The 16,584-nt window shown below is 36.5% G+C and overlaps 1 protein-coding gene across 5 annotated transcripts in view; it reads left to right on the forward strand.

Moving 5' to 3' along the window:
- The window catches only part of SBF2 (SET binding factor 2), a 685,940-nt gene that overhangs the window by 307,438 nt on the left and 361,918 nt on the right, over positions 1-16,584 (forward strand). For all 5 annotated transcript variants that reach the window (XM_058305757.2, XM_058305758.1, XM_058305761.1 and 2 more), the window contains 3 exons: positions 270-392; positions 1,578-1,688; positions 3,270-3,375. In XM_058305757.2, the coding sequence (XP_058161740.1) occupies positions 270-392; positions 1,578-1,688; positions 3,270-3,375 (340 nt within the window). The remainder of the gene's footprint in view (positions 1-269; positions 393-1,577; positions 1,689-3,269; positions 3,376-16,584) is intronic.

Raw genomic sequence — 16,584 nt, forward strand, 5'->3', positions numbered from 1 at the left:
AATTTGAATATATCTTAATTACCTTTGATATCTGGTACTTCACACAGGCTCAAATGAAGTTGCTGTAAATATCTGAAATTAAGGAGATTTTCAAAAATGTAATAAGTATATCCTGCGTCATAATATCTTAGATTTTTCTCAAGTATATTCTTTATTTTCAGTTATATTTTCTGTAAATTACATTGTTTAAAAGTATAGGGTATTTCTATCTTTTATGATTTACTAAAATAGGAAATTCTGCCTATTGCTTAGAATGTTTCTTTTTCTAGGGAACAAAGAAGGAAGACATTGAAGGTGAAGAGGAAGTGTCTGGCTTAATCCCTCCTGCAGAAGTGTTTGCTCCCAAAAGCCTGGTGTTGGTATCCAGATTAGATTATCCAGAAATTTTTAGGGTAAAGCACTCATGTTGTCATTGATTTGTATTATGTGTAATCTGTTTTGAGTGAACCATGATGACAAGTTCTTTGTATTTAAAACATCTTTAGATTAAATTTAGGAATTCAATAAAATAAAATTAGTGTATACAGTAAAAAAATTCATGTTGGTTGAAATGAATACTTGCATCAGTTCATGTGAATATTATTTAAACTTCTAAGGATGCAGTGTTTGTTCTAAACTAGGAACTGCATTTATTTAATCCTAAACTTATGAATCCTAAAGAAGTAATGTCATCAAATTTAGCAAATTTAAATACATTGTTAAAGTAAAACTTTCTGTATGTTTATTCATCTTCCTATATTGGGTCCAGCTTCAAGTAAATTGGATGGGTATTAGATATTTCAAATTGTTCTAACTATACTATGTCAAAATAACTTTAAAATATTGTTTAATTCCAGATATTTTCTTTTTTAGTCATTTGGAATTTTCAAGTGTAAGACAAAATTTTAACTTATTTATAAACATTTATGTTACCATGTAATTTCTAGAAAACTTTTCCATATTGTTGAAATTATATGTAATTTGGATAATTTAATGTCACAATTTCAATAACAATGGGTAAACTTACAAACACTAATTTTTCAGAGTTGCAAATTTCAATAAATTACAAGAGTCATGAAATTTGTAATTTTTCTTCCATTTACTACTTACCTTCCTCTGAGCTTCAAGCGTGTATCTTCTTAGCGTTGTTCTAATTTATCTATTTTTCTAACTTTTCTAATAATTCCTATAAGTTATTTTGTTCTATAGAGTAAGTGTCCTCAATTTGTGAGAGACACAAAATAAGATAAAATTTCTAAATTTTTATCTTGAAATTTGGGATTTTGCAAAGTAAATTGAGGCAAAAACAGTTTTCATCCTATTATTAAGAGTGGTTTTCTGAGAACAAATACCTGTTTTACAAATTAGTTATTTCTGCTTTCTGTTAACTCATCTCTCAGAAGCTCTTTAGAGCTTCTGGTTCTGGAGGAAAATTTAATAAATTTAATAACATTTGCTGTTTACAATTTTTGCCATTCTTACTGTAGAATATACTTTACTCTGGTCAAAGAGAAAATTTCGTAGTTACAATGCACAACTACTTATTTTTAACGTTTACTTTTTGTATGAAGTAACTACATGCATCTTTCTTTTTGCAGGCTTGCCTGGGTTTGATCTATACTGTATATGTGGACAGTTTGAATGTCTCCTTGGAAAATCTTATTGCAAACCTTTGTGCTTGTCTTGTCCCAGCAGCTGGAGGGTCTCAGGTAAATAGAAAGAAAGGGAGATGAAGAGGAACTGTTCCTTCCCCACCCTTTCTTAATTTATGAAGAAAGGGGAAAAAAGGAATTTTTAAATTTTCATTTTAAAGAGGATCCTGGTTTAGTTAAGCATTATTCCTATGATCTGCCTTCTAGAGACCCAAGATTCCATTCTTTTCTTAGGTCACAAGACCAATTTTAACACAGGGTTCTTCTTTCACATACCATAATTAGAAGGCATATTTTGTGTAACTTGAACTGTAGTTTATTTTCTTGAAAATACACTTTTTAAGTTGAACTTTAAAATGTGCTTTTCCTACCTCTCTTAGTCCTCTATACAACTTCACTTATTTTTATTAACTTAAGTTCAAAATGCTTTTGAGCAATAAAATTAGAAGATAACATTAAGAAAACTCTTCAGCACAATTCTTTATAACATTATAACTGTTTCTGAATATATTCATTTACTTCTTAATTTCCCTGAATTATAAAATGTAAATCTGGTCCTGAAACAATTTGTGTGTGTGTGTATGTGCATGTGCCTGTGATCTTGAATAGAACAGTTTGCGTTTAAGTTTTGAAAGAAGAGGGCTTGCTTTTCTTACTTAAATTTGCTACCTTCAATAATAGTAATGTTGACCATTGTCCAAAATCACAAATCTTTGTAAAGTATAATCTATACCTTAAAAGATTCCAGGGATTTTGTTATAGACTGATTAAGCATTATTTAAGTCATTAAACTCTTACTGAAATAAAACTATCTCGAAGTGGTCATTTATTCTGTATGTCTTGAGATTTTCATATTTAATTTGCCTCTGAAGAAGAAAAATTAGAACCTCAGTTGTTATGGTTTACTTAATGTCTCTAGGGCAACCATACTTAAATTTTTTAAAAAAATAAACTTTTCCTTAAAACCTAAATGTGATGAGTCGATACTTTATCTTGCTTATCTTTATATAATATTGGGGAAGAGGACAGCGCTCTAAAAATCACATCATTCCCCACACTCTGACAAAGATATTACTTATATGAAATTGGCATCTTTTTTCCTTGCCCTTTGTATTTTTAGCTGTCTTCTGTCTTCTCCAGAATCTTTTTTTACTCTTAAATTTTAATCCTCTTTTTTTCTCTCTCTTTCCCCCCTTCTCTCTTCTTATTCTCCTACATCTGTTCCAAGGACTAAATACTGTATGTGAGTTTGGTCAGAGTTGGTCCTAAATGATAAAGAAGCAGAATTGTTTTATGTAGTCATCTACTCTAAACTGGAATTTCAAGGGATTTTGATAGTTTGTTGAAGTACCAACCATTGTGGCATTAGTTTGAATAATAACACATGAAAGTAGAGGCCAAAATAGCTTAATTAATAGTGCATTTCCCCATCATTATTCTGTGTTTAACACTAGTCATGGTCAAACCTATTGACTTGAACTATTAAGAATAAAATATGAATAATATTCATAGAAATATACTCATAGAGTTGACCAATAATATGGAAAACCATGTGTTTTATCTTAAGAAAAGAAAATATCTGAAAAGAAGGCATTTATGTATATGTATGTATATGTTTTTTTTCTCTCCATTTTGCAGAAGCTCTTTTCCCTGGGTGCAGGAGACAGACAGCTGATCCAGACTCCTTTACATGATAGTCTTCCTGTCACAGGCACTAGTGTGGCTCTCCTGTTCCAGCAGTTGGGTATGTCTTTTCTTGGATTCACTATCTCCTTTTGAAGAGTTCTACTAAACTAAAAAAAAGAGGGATTTATTTATTTTTAAAGCAATTTTATTGAGATATATACACATACCATACAATTCATCTAAACTGTACATTCAATGGCTTTTAATATAATCACAGACTTGTACATTCATCACCACATTAAATATTAGAGCAATTAAATATTAGAGCATTTTCATTACTCCAAAAAGAAAACCCCTGCCCCTTAGCAGACACCTCTCAATCCCTCTATCCATCTTCTGCCATACATATCTGCTAATCTAATTCTGTCTCTATAAATTTATTTATATTTACAGTTTATGTAAATGGAGTCAAACAATATGCAGTACCTTGTGTCTGCTTTCTTTCACTTAGTTTAATTCTCTCTTTTTCTGAATTGATGAAAAATATTAATGTTACTATCATTATAGTCCATAACTTACTTTAGATATATTTTTGCCCAAATACCACCCTATTATTAACATCTTATAGTATTAACATACTATAATACATTCTGATTCATGGAAGAATGAATGTTCTTATCTTTGTATTATTAACCACACTCATCATCTGCCATAGGGTTCCCTATGTTATACAGTAACATATTTCAAGAAGATGGCTTCAGAGTAGGTTGGCAGGGCTAAAACTCTCTTACAAAAACAATGGAGGAAGGCCAAAAAGCTCTCCAAAGGAGCTGGTTTGGGGATATCCAGACCAGGAGAGTACTGCACATTGTCCAGGAGGGAGAGAGACAGAAAGATGAAGAGGCTGGAATGAAAACAGTGAGTTACTGGCCCCCATGTCTGAGAACATCACCATTCCCCACTCTCAAGGCAAACAGCCTCCATAAAACCCATGACTCACTGTAGCCAACTGAGAGAGGAACGGAAGTCTTTCTCCCTGGGAAGAGGGGAGGGTATGACTGAGGGTGGAGAGTGGTTTCTTTTCAGTGAGTCTGACCAGCAAAGCCTGCTTTGAATCTTTATTCTAGCCAGCCCAGCAGGTGGAGGTTGAAAGTTATGTGAAGAACACCGCCTGCTGGCAGGCAGGGAAACTGCAATAAGAAAAAATCCTATTTGAAGTCTTTGCTGTCCCAGGAACTTAGATCTGCTCTGTGCCCAGTTAGTGGATCCCTGGCTCAGTTTTGTTCATTTAAGTTGGGCAGTTTTAAAGATTAAGAATAATTTGATGTAGAATGGTGCAGCTATTGTGAAGGACAGTTTGACAGTTCCTCAGGAAGCTAACTATAGAACTGCCAAATGATCCAGCAATCCCACTGTTGGGTCTATACCCAGAATAATTGAGAGTGGGGACATGAACAGATATATGCACACTAATGTTCATAGTGGCATTATTCACTATTGCCAAAAGTTGGAAACAACCCAAATGTCTATCAACAGATGAATGTATAAACAAAATGTGGTACATACATACAATGGAATATTGTAAGAAGGAATGCAATATATTAACACATGGGATAACATGGATGAATCTTGAAGACCTTATGTTGAGTGAAGCAAGCCAGGCACTGAAGGAAAAATATTACATGACCTGAGTGATAAGAATTAAACAAATTGAGCAGACTCATAGAGCTAGAGTGTGGGAGCTAGGTTTACAGGAGACAGAAAGGAAGAAGAAAGTAGTGAACCAATGCCCATATGGGCAAAATCTATGATAAGGTGGAAGTGTGTAGTTGTGCAGTGGATGGGCATGACAATGGTTCAGTGATACTGTTGGGTTGGGTGGTGCTGGTTTGTGAAGGGTGTAGGGTGGGGAGAGTGGGTTGGACTTTCCATGGAACTGGGGGAAGGGTTGGGGGAGGGGCCAGGTGAACACTGGGAATTTGCGGGTATATGGTTGAAACCATAACGTTGGGAATGTTCTTTTGGCAATATGGCAGGGGAGCATTACTGATTTAGGGTGTTGGATGTGGGGGGCATTCAGGACAGGGCATACCTAGGGCAGGCTTCTAGGAAGTTTGTGTTTGAGTGTTCATCTTGTCAAAGTATGTTGTTTCAGTGGGTGGAGACCCACGTAATGAGCAGGAAAGTGTTGGGCTCCTATTCTGAAGAATCCTGCTATGTTCTCAAATAGGAGAGGACAGGCCAGTATGTCAAGCCCTCAGTATTGTTGCAAGGAACTATGGTTGCCATGGATCCCAAGGGGAGGGGAGGGAGGAACAGAATAGATGGAACATGGGCATTTTGAGGGCAATGGAAGTGCTCTTGCAATGATGGATACAGGCCATCATAAATTTCATCAAAATTTATAAAAATGTATGGTCTAAAATGTAAACCATAATGTAAATCATACACCATGATTAGTAGCAATGTTTCAATATTTATACATCTATTGTAACAAATGTAACATCCACATGTAAGATGTTATTAATAGGGGAAAGGGGAAAAGAGGGATGATGTTGGGTATACAGGAATCCCCTATGTTCTATACATGACTTTTCTGTAACCTAAAATTTCTTTGAAGAAGAAATGAAAAAAAAAATGAGACACTGAGGGAATAAACAGAAGAAAATGTCACTGTACATAGAAGATAACAGGGGGAAGCAGATTTGGCCCAGTGGATAGGGCATCTGTCTACCACATGGGAGGTCCGTGGTTCAAACCCCAGGCATCCTTGACCCGTGTGGAGCTGGCCCACGCGCAGTGCTGATGCGCGCAACGAGTGCCCTGCCACACAGGGGTGTCCCCCCCATAGGGGAGCCCCACGCGCAAGGAGTGCGCCCTGTAAGGAGAGCTGCCCAGTGCGAAACAAAGGGCAGCCTGCCCAGGAATGGCGTTGCACACATGGAGAACTGACGCAGCAAGATGACACAACAAAAAGAGACACAGATTCCCATGCCACTGACAACAGAAGCTGACAAAAGAACAACATGCAGCAACTGGACGCAGAAAACAGACAACTGGGGCAGGGGTGGGGGGGAAGGGAGAGAAATACGTTTTTTAAAAAGTTATGAAAAAGAAGATAACAAATCTTACAGTGACAGAAAGCATAATGTCAAAAAAATTTTTAAATTTTTAAATTTTTTAAATTCAAAAATGTTTAATTTTTTGTATTTTATCTGTTATTTTTAAAACAATATTTTTCTTAATAATTACTTTGTATTTCTTAGCTTCATTTTTGAAGAAGTTTTGCATCACTGAAGAGTTATAACTGTGACAAGGGAAGATCATTGGTGCGGGGTGTCAGTGATGGGGGTGCATGGGAGGAGGTTCACCTGGGGCATAAGTGTAAGGCATATAAATGTGATCAGTGTTCATGGGCTGTTGTCATAGTGGGTGGAGATTCACACATAACAAAAAGAATTTGAATTTCCATCCTGGGTAGCTCTGCCACATTCTTTAATGAGACAGTAAGAATTCCCTGAGTACAGGGGCAGTGACTAGTGAAGGAGGATGGACCAATGATGGGTTCTTAATATTGATGAATGTCCTTTGAAATAGAAACAACCTAGTTGTTATAGGGTTCCTCAGAGTTACTTCCTGAGAGCCTTCTTGTTACTCAAATGTGGGCTCTCTAAGCCGAATCTCATACCACCTGGCATGGTACGTGACTCCGGGGCATGAGCCTCCCTGGCACTGAGGGATTACTACCAAGCATCAACTAGCAATGCAACTTGAAAAAGATGTTGCCTAAAAGGGGAAAGGGGAAAGTCAAACGAGTTTGTATGGCTAAGAGACTCAAAGTGAGTCGGGAGGTCATTCCAGAGGTTACATGTATGCACGTCTCAGCATACATGATCTCATTGTAAATATTGCCTTTAATAGTGGAGACATCCAGACAGTATAGGCAGGGCAGACAGACAGCTCAGGAGTTTGGTGCCCTACCAGTGGGCCTTACTTGGGAATTTATGCTTCCCAGGGTGACAGAGTTGGACTCAGTTGTAGTTTCCATACACATGGCTCTTCTGCCCCTGCTATTTGAACCTATTGTTAATGCTAGAGTTGATAGGTATATGTCCAAGAGACTTAGGTCTTTGGACTGTCCATGTACCAGCTGGTCCCTGAGCCTTAACAGAATTGCAGCATCTACTCTTCAGTTTGTTGGACTCACCCAGGACAACTAACAAAGAGATAATGACAGACAATGACCTTCTCAGGGAACAGATACAGTCTACAACTGCAAGCAAGATAGTCTCATCCATCTGCCCCATGGAATCTAAGCCCCTTCTCATTTTGAGGTGGAGTGGGCATCACCTTTCCAGAATCCTCAGGATTGGGAAATGAACGATGGACTAGAGTACACTTAATTGGCATTCTAGTATAGACTTATTGTGATTCTAGCAAGGGAAGAACTTTTATCATTGATGTGGAGGCAGTAGCCACTGGAGGTTCTGAGGCAAGAGAGAGGGAAAACAGGTATAATATGAGGACATTTTCAGGACTTGGGAATTGTCAATGTTATTGTAATGACAGTTACAACCCATTATATATCTTGTCATAATTTACAAAATTGTGTGGGATGGAGTGTAAACTATAATCCACGCTTAGTGGTAATGCTCCAAAATGTGTTCATCAATTGTAACAAATGTACCAAACTAATAAAGGATGTTGTTAATGTGGGAAAATGTGGAAGGGATTGGGAGCAGGGCATATGGGAATCCCCTATATTTTTTATGTAAGATTTATGTTTAAAAAATTAAAAAAGTGTATATATATTTTAAAAAGAATGATTTGAACCAAAAATCAAAGAAGAGCTGCGAAACAGAATCATTAGGCAAGAGAGAGAAATTGGCCATCAGATAAATTTCACCAACATAAGCAGATGCCTAGACATCAGCAAAATATTACAAACCTTACTAAGTAACAGGAAGATATGGCCCAACCAAATGAACAAAGCAAATACCCTGGTGAGATAAGGATTTAAGATGACTAATCAGTTATAATCACAGAAATCTTCTAAATCAATTCAAAGAGTTGAAGAACTAAAGAGATAAAGGATATTAAAAAGACACCATGTCAGGATAAGGAACAATTTGAAAACCTTCAAAGAAAAGTAGCAGGGCTTATGGGAATGAAAAACACAACAGGTGAGATTAAAAATCCATTAGAGGGAAGCGGACTTGGCCCAGCGGTTGGGGCGTCCGTCTACCACATGGGAGGTCCACAGTTCAAACCCTGGGCCTGCTTGACCCGTGTGGAGCTAGCCCATGTGCAGTGCTGATGCGCGCAAGGAATGCTGTGCCACGCAGGGGTGTCCCCCGCGTAGGGTAGCCCCATGTGCAAGGAGTGCACCCCATAAGGAGAGCTGCCCAGCGTGAAAGAAAGTGCAGCCTGCCTAAGAATGGTGCTGCCCACATGGAGAGATGACACAAGATGATGCAACAAAAAGAAACACAGATTCCCGTGCCGCTGACAACAACAGAAGTGGACGAAGAAGACGCAGCAAATAGACACAGAGAACAGACAACCAGGGCGGGGGGATGGGGGAGAAGGGGAGAGAAATAAATAAATAAAATCTTGAAAAAAAAATTCCATTAGAGGGAAGCGGACTTGGCCCAATGGATAGGGCATCCGCCTACCACATGGGAGGTCTGCAGTTCAAACCCCAGGCCTCCTTGACCCGTGTGGAGCTGGCCCATGTGCAGTGCTGATGCACGCAAGGAGTGCTGTCCCACGTAGGGGTGTCCCCCATATAGGGGAGCCCCATGCACAAGGAGTGCACCATGTAAGGAGAGCCGCCCAGTGTGAAAGAAAGTGCAGCCTGCCCAAGAATGGCGCCGCACACATGGAGAGCTGACACAACAAGATGACACAACGAAAGGAAACACAGATTCCTGGTGCTGCTGATAAGGATAGAAGTGGTCGCAAAAGAACACACAGCGAATGGACACAGAGAGCAGACAGCTGGGGGCGGGAGGGAAGGGGAGAGAAATAAATAAAAAATGAATCTTAAAAAAAATCCATTAGAGGCACATAACAGCAGATTTTAATTGATGGAGGATAGATCAACGACAGAACATCTGAACTTGAAATGACGAGTACAGAAAGAGAAAAGAATAGAAAAAATGACAGTCACAGGGAATTGAATGGCAATGCGAAATGCACAAACATAAGTGTAATCAGTGTCCCAGAAGGGTAAGAGAATGGAAAAGGGGAAGAAAGAATATTTGAGGAAATAATGACCAAAATTTCCCAACCTTTATTACTTTTAAAAGACATAAATAACAACATCTAAGAAGGACAATGTACCCAAACAGAATGAACTTGAACAGACCTACTCTGAGACACCTACTATTCATAATGACAAATATCAGGAATAAGGGGGAATTCTGAAGACATCAAGAGAAAAGCAAAGCATCATGTACAAGGGAACCTCAAAAAGAGCAAGTTCCAATCTCTCTTCTATAATCAAGAAGGCAAAAAGACAGTGGTATGTATTTAAGGTACTAAAAGAAAAACTGTGAGCCAAGAATTCTGTATCCATCAAAACTGTCCTTCCAAAATGAGGGTAAGTTTAAAGTCTTCATAGACAACAAAAACTGAGAGTATGTTACCAAAGACCAGAATTATAAGAGATACAAAAGGTAGTCCTACAGCCAGAGAGGAAAAAAGAAGGGTGAGAGACTTGGAGGAGAGTGTAGAAATGAAGATTATTAGGAACGGTAAATTAAAGGGTGAAAAGACAGACAGCAGGAAGATATGACAATGGAAAGCCAAAGGACAAAATAAAATAAATACTGCCTTTAACTGAATAACATTGAATGTTAATGGCTTGAACTACCCAATTAAACACATAGACTGATAGAGTGGATACAAAAATATGTGCCCTCTATATGGTCTCTACAAGAGATTCACCTCAGTCCTAAGGACAGAAACTGGTTGAAAGTGAAAGGTGGAAAAGATATTCCATATAAATAGTAACCAGAAAAGAACTGGAATAGTGATATTAATATTGGACAAAATAGATTTTCAATGCACAACTGTTGTAAGAGATGAATAAAGTCATTATATATTAATAAAAGGGGCAAATCTCCAAGAAGAAATAACAATCATAAATATTTTTGCACCTAACTTGGGCTCCCTAAAATACATGTGACACACACTGGCAAAACTGAAGGGTGAAATAAACATCTCTACAATAATAGTTGCAGACTTCAAACAACACTTGCAGCATTGGATAGAACATCTGGACTTTGAACAAATAAGGAAACAGTACTTGATTATTATTGTAAATGGAATGAGCTAGACCTAACAGACATTTTTAGAGCATTACTCCTCAAAACTGTGGGATATACTTTCTTCTCAAGTGCTCATGTATCTTTCTCCAGGATAGACCATGTGTTGGTTCATAAGATGGTTTTCAATAAATTTAAACATAATGAAATTATACAAAGCACTTTTTCTTATAATAATGGAATGAAGATGATAATCAAAACGTGGAAATGGGGAAAATTCACAAATATACAGAAATTAAACATCCTTAAATAATCAGTGGGTCAAAGGAGAAATTGCAAGAGAAATCAGTAAATATCTTGAGACAAATGAAAACTAGAGCACAACATCAAAACCTATAGGATGCAGCAAAGGCAGTGCAGAGAGGGACATTTATAGCCTTCAGTGCTTATATTAAAAAAGAAGAAATAGCTAAAATCAAAGACTATCTGAACACCTGCAGAAACTAGAAAAAACAGTAGATAGAATCAACAAAACCAAAAGTTGGTTTTTCATTAAAATCTACAAACCCTTAACTAAACTGACAAAAAAAGGAGAGAAGATGCAAATATATCAGAAATGAAAGAGAGACATTACAATTGACCTCGCAGAAATAAAAGAGATCATAAAAGGTTTCTATTAGCAACTGTATGCCAACAAACTTGACAGCTTAGACAAAATGGACATATTCCTAGAAAGACGCAAACAACCTACAGTGACCCTAGAAGAAATAAAAGACCTCAAAGAAACTAGCACAAGTAAAGAGATCAAAACAGTCATTAAAACCTCCAAAATAATGTAAAGTCCAGGTCTTACAGGTAAATTCTACCAATCGTTCAAGGGAGATGTAATACCAATCTTGCTGAAACTTTCCAAAAAAATTGAACAGACCAGAATGCTACCAAAATCATTCTATGAAGCCAACATCACACTAATGCCAAAAGAAAATAACAGACCAATTTCTCTAGTGAATATGGATGCAAAAATCCTCAACAAAGTACTTGCTAACCAAATCCACACATTAAAAGAATTATAAACAGCTCAAGGGGGTTTTATCCTTGGAATGCAAGATTGGCTCAACACAAGAAAGGCCATTAGTATAATATACCATATTAAGAAATTGAAAAAGAAAACTCACATGATCATGTGGATTGATGCAGAAAAGGCTTTTGGCAAAATCCCCCAATGTAAGCTCCTTCTCAGTTAGAAGCAGAGTGGGCATCACCATCCCAAGAGCCTCAAGATTGGGGAATGAACAATGAACTAAAGTAGACTTACTGTTATTCTACAATAGACATTCTTATTCTAGCAATGGAAGAACTCTTACTGATATAAAGGCAGTGGCCACCAGAGGTTCTGAGGGATGGGAGAGGGAAGAATAGATGTAATAAGGGGGTATTTTGGGGACATTGGAGTTGTCCTGCATGACCTTGAAGTGATGGATACTGGCCTTTGTATGTTTTGTCATAACCTACAAAACTGTGTGGGACAGAGTATAAACTATAATGTATACTGTAGTCCATCATTAGCAGCAGTGTTTTATCAATTGTAACAAATATACCACACTAATAAAGGATGTTGTTAATGTTTAAAAGTGTGGGAGGGGGAGGGAGTAGGGCATTTGGGAATCCCTTATTTTCTGTGTAACATTTATGTGATCTAAAGCTCCTTAAAAATAAAATAAAATAAAGACTCTTCAAAAGACTGGAATGGAAGGAAACGTTCTTAACATGGTAAGTTTATATATGAAAAACCCATAGCTTACATTGTATTCAATGGTGAAAGACTGAAACCTTTCCCTTTGAGATCAGGAACAAGGCAAGAATGCCCACTGTCAACACTCATTGTGCTAGCGCATGGGTTCTTAACCAGGGGTCCACGGACCCATGGGAAAGATTTCAGGGGGTCCATGAGCTTGAACTGAAAAAAATCAACTCAATTACATGTCCAACATGATGTACATGTTGCCTTGTCAAATACTACACACAGTTTAATGTTCTTATTTAAGATAAACAACAATAGACTGCATATAGACATCTCTTTAAAAAATAAAATTTAGGAAAGCAGATGTGGCTTAAGCAATTAGACCTCAGCCTACCACATGGGAGGACCCAGGTTTGGTTCCCGGTGCCTCCTGGAGATGGCGAGTTGATGTGGTGGGCCGGCATGGTAAGTTGATGCAACAAGATGATGCAACACAAGAGACACAGAGGAAAGACAATGAGAGACACAACAAACAAGGGAGCTGAGGTGGTTCAGCTGTTGAGCATCTCTCTTCCACATGGAAGGTCCCAGATTTGGTTCCTGGTGCCTCCTAAAGAGAAGATAAGCAGACACAGAGCACACAGCAAATGGACACAAAGATCAGCAGTGACTGCAAACAACTAGGGGTGAGGGATAAGTAAAAATAAATCTCTAAAAAAAATAAAATAGAATTTAACTTTAACTTTCCTATTTTTTGATGTGTTAGATTATTATTTAAGGTATTAAGAAGTACATATATATCATATCATGTTTTTTATTTTAATAACTTTTAATGTATGTAACTGATTTCCTTTGTAATTGTATTTTATGCATTTAAAACATTCTTGTGGGAACTTGGTGCAGGTATCATATATTTATTAAATGAAACACAGTATAGTGTGGGTTTAGTATTTTTCTTTTGCTGTAGTGTTTTCTGAGTGCAATGGATAACTGCCTGCAAAAAGGTTTGTAAGGATGGCAGAGGTGGTTTTATGATGCTGTGGGAAAACTTGAATTTCTAAATGTTTGCCAAAATGACCATTAAACAGATGTTGAACCATATTAGGTTATCAGGTATTGAAAGTACAGGAAAGTTGTAGACCGTTCCTTTGAATAATCCTAAAATTTAATAAAGACATGCTGATGTTGAGTGTCATGAAACTATGTGCCATTACATTCTGAGAAGAGGTCCATGGTTTTCACTTGATTGGCAAAGGGATCTGTGGAACAAAAAGGGTTAAGAAACCCTGTGCTAGAGGTTCTAGCTAGAGCAATTAGGCAAGAAAAAGAAACTAACATCACCCAAATTGGAAAGGAAGAAGTAAAACTTTCACTATTTGCTGAAATTATAATCCTATACTTAGAAAATCCACAACAAAGGTCCTAGAACTAATGACAAGTTCATCAAAGTGCAAAATTCAGTAGCATTTCTATACCTTACTACTGAGCAATTGAGCAGGAAGTCAGAAAAAAAAAATTGCATTGACAATAGTGACTAAAGAATCAAATACTTAGGAATAAAATTAACCAAGGATATAAAGGACCTGTATTGAGAAAACTACAAAACCTTGCTGAAAGAAACCAAGGAAGACCTAAACAAATGGAAGGAGATTACATATTCATAGATCGGAAGAGTAAATATCATTAAGACCTCTCTTCTTTCTAAGCTGATTTACAGATTCAATGCAATTCCAATAAAATCTCCAACAGCTATATTTGCAGAAAGGAGAAAGTCAAATATCAAATTTATTTGGAAGGGTATGGGGCCCTTAATAGCCAAAAAAGTCTTAAGAAGAATGAAGTTGAAAGACTCTCACTTTCTCACCTTAAAACATATTACTTAGCTACAGTGGTAAAACAGCATGGTACTGGCATAATGATTGATATATTGACTAATGGAACTGAATTGAGAATTCAAAAATATTTTACAGTCAAGTGATTTTTGACAAGACTAATGGTGCTGGGAGAACTGCATATTCATATCCAAAAGAAAGAAAGAAGATCCTAGTCTCACACTTTATACATAGATTAACTCAAAGTAGATCAAGGGCCTAAATATAAAAGCTAGAACCATAAAACTCCCAGAAGAAAATGTAAGTACACCCAAAGCACCAGCAATGAAAGCAAAAATAGATAACTGGGTCCTCTTCAAAATTAACCACTTTAGTGCTTCAATGTCTTTATTAAGAAGGTGAAAAAGCAAACTACTCAATGGGAGAAACTTTTCTGAAATCACATATCTGATAAGGATTTGACCTCCATGTTGTATGAAGAGATCATAAAACTCAATGATAAAAAGACAAGCAACCCAGTTAAAAAATGGTCAAAAGTCTTGAAGAGTTATTTTTCCAAAGTAGTAGTACAAATGACCAGAAAGCACCTGAAAAGGTACTAAACATTGCTAGCTATTAGGGAAATTCAGATCAAAACTACAATGAGCTATCATTTCATACCTTATAAATAACCATTTAAAAAAAAACTATAAGTGGTGGATAGGATACAGAGAAATAGGAACACTCCTTTACTAGTGGTGGGATTGTATAAAGGTGCAGCCTCTGTGAAAGGCTTTGGAGTAATGAAAATGATCTGATGACAGTACAACTCTGTGATGAAACTGAGAGCCACTGAGTGTGCACTTTAAGTGGATTGCACAAGTTAGGGGATCATTTAACACAGTGAACTCCATGGTAAATGATGAAATGTGGTTAACAGTACATTAACTTCTCATGAACTATATCAAACATACAATAGTTATACATGGTGTTCATAATAGGATGGTTTGTGGGAAAAATATACCAAATATAAGCTATGAACTATAGATGGCAGTAATATTGTGATGATGTTCTGTCATCATTTGTAATAAATGTGTCACAACAATGTAAAGTGTTGGTTGTGGGGTGCTGTATGAGAATCGTTAATGGTATGCATGAGTGTTCCTTTAAAATTTGAAATGAAAAACTTTAAAATTTGAAATGAAAAACCTGAAGTAATTCTTAAAAATAATAAAAATTTATAATAAAAATTTATTATAATAGTTAACAAAAAAAGAGTGTGCTACTTAATCTCCATATATTTGTGAATTTTCCAATTCTCTGCCTGTTACTGATTTCTAGCTTCATTTCTAGCAGTTTGTATAATTTCAGTCTTTTAAAATTTATTGAAACCTGTTTTGTGATACAACATGTGGTCTTTCCTGCAAAAAGATCCATGAGCACTTTGAGAAGAATGTATATCCTGCTTTGTATACATACCTTTTATGTCTAGTTTATTTATCATCTTATTTAAGCTATGTGTTTCCTTATTGATTCCGTTTATATGTTCATTACATTGATGAAGGTAGTATACATTACATTGATGAAGGTAGTGTTTGCCTCATGTATTTTGGGGCACCCTGAGTATATGCAAAATATTTATGATTGTTATTTCTTCTTTGTGGATTGCCTCTTTTATTTATATGTAATGTGTTTTTTTAAATAATTTTGCTTCTAAGAAAGTCTTTTTTTTTTTTCCATTATTAGTGTAGCTACCCCAGCTCTTTCCTGGTTACTGTTTGCCTGATAAATCTTTTTAAAATCTTTCAACCTATTTGTACCCTGGAATCTAAGGTCAGTCTCTTGTAGACATCATTTAGATGGCTCATGTTTTTTATCCATTTTATCAGTCTATGTCTTTTTGATTGGGGAGTTCAGTCCATTAACACTCAATGTTATTATTGTAAAGACATTACTTTAACCATTTTATCCTTTGGCTTTCATGTGTCATATTTTACTTTTGTCTGTCTTTTTCCACTTTTAGTTACCCTTCCTAATAATCTTCATTTCTACACTCTTTATCCAAGTCTCTTTATCCTGTCTTTTCCTTCAGGATTCAGCACTAAATATATCATTCCACCGCCTTCTTGCCTCCATGGTTAATGAGGAGAAATACTAAGTCTTACTGGACATCCTTCGTATGTGATGGATAGTGTTTTTCTTGCTGCTTTTGGAAATCTTCCTTTACCTTTGGCATTTGGCATTATGAATAGTTTGTGTCTCAGAACAGGTCTGTTTGGATTTATTCATTTGGAGTACACTGCCCTTCTTTGATGTGAATATATATGTCTTCTATAAGAGTTTGGAGATTTCAGCCATTATTTCCTCAAATATTCTTTCTGTCTCTGTTCTCTTAACGTTCTGGGGTACCCATGACATATATGTTTGTGCAGTGCATACTGTTATTTGAATCCCTGAGATCATGTTTTTTTCCTTTTTTTTTTCCATCCTTTCTTTTTAAGTTC

Source organism: Dasypus novemcinctus, chromosome 10, assembly GCF_030445035.2.
Source record: "Dasypus novemcinctus isolate mDasNov1 chromosome 10, mDasNov1.1.hap2, whole genome shotgun sequence".
In the NCBI taxonomy this organism is placed as follows: Eukaryota; Metazoa; Chordata; class Mammalia; order Cingulata; family Dasypodidae; genus Dasypus; species Dasypus novemcinctus.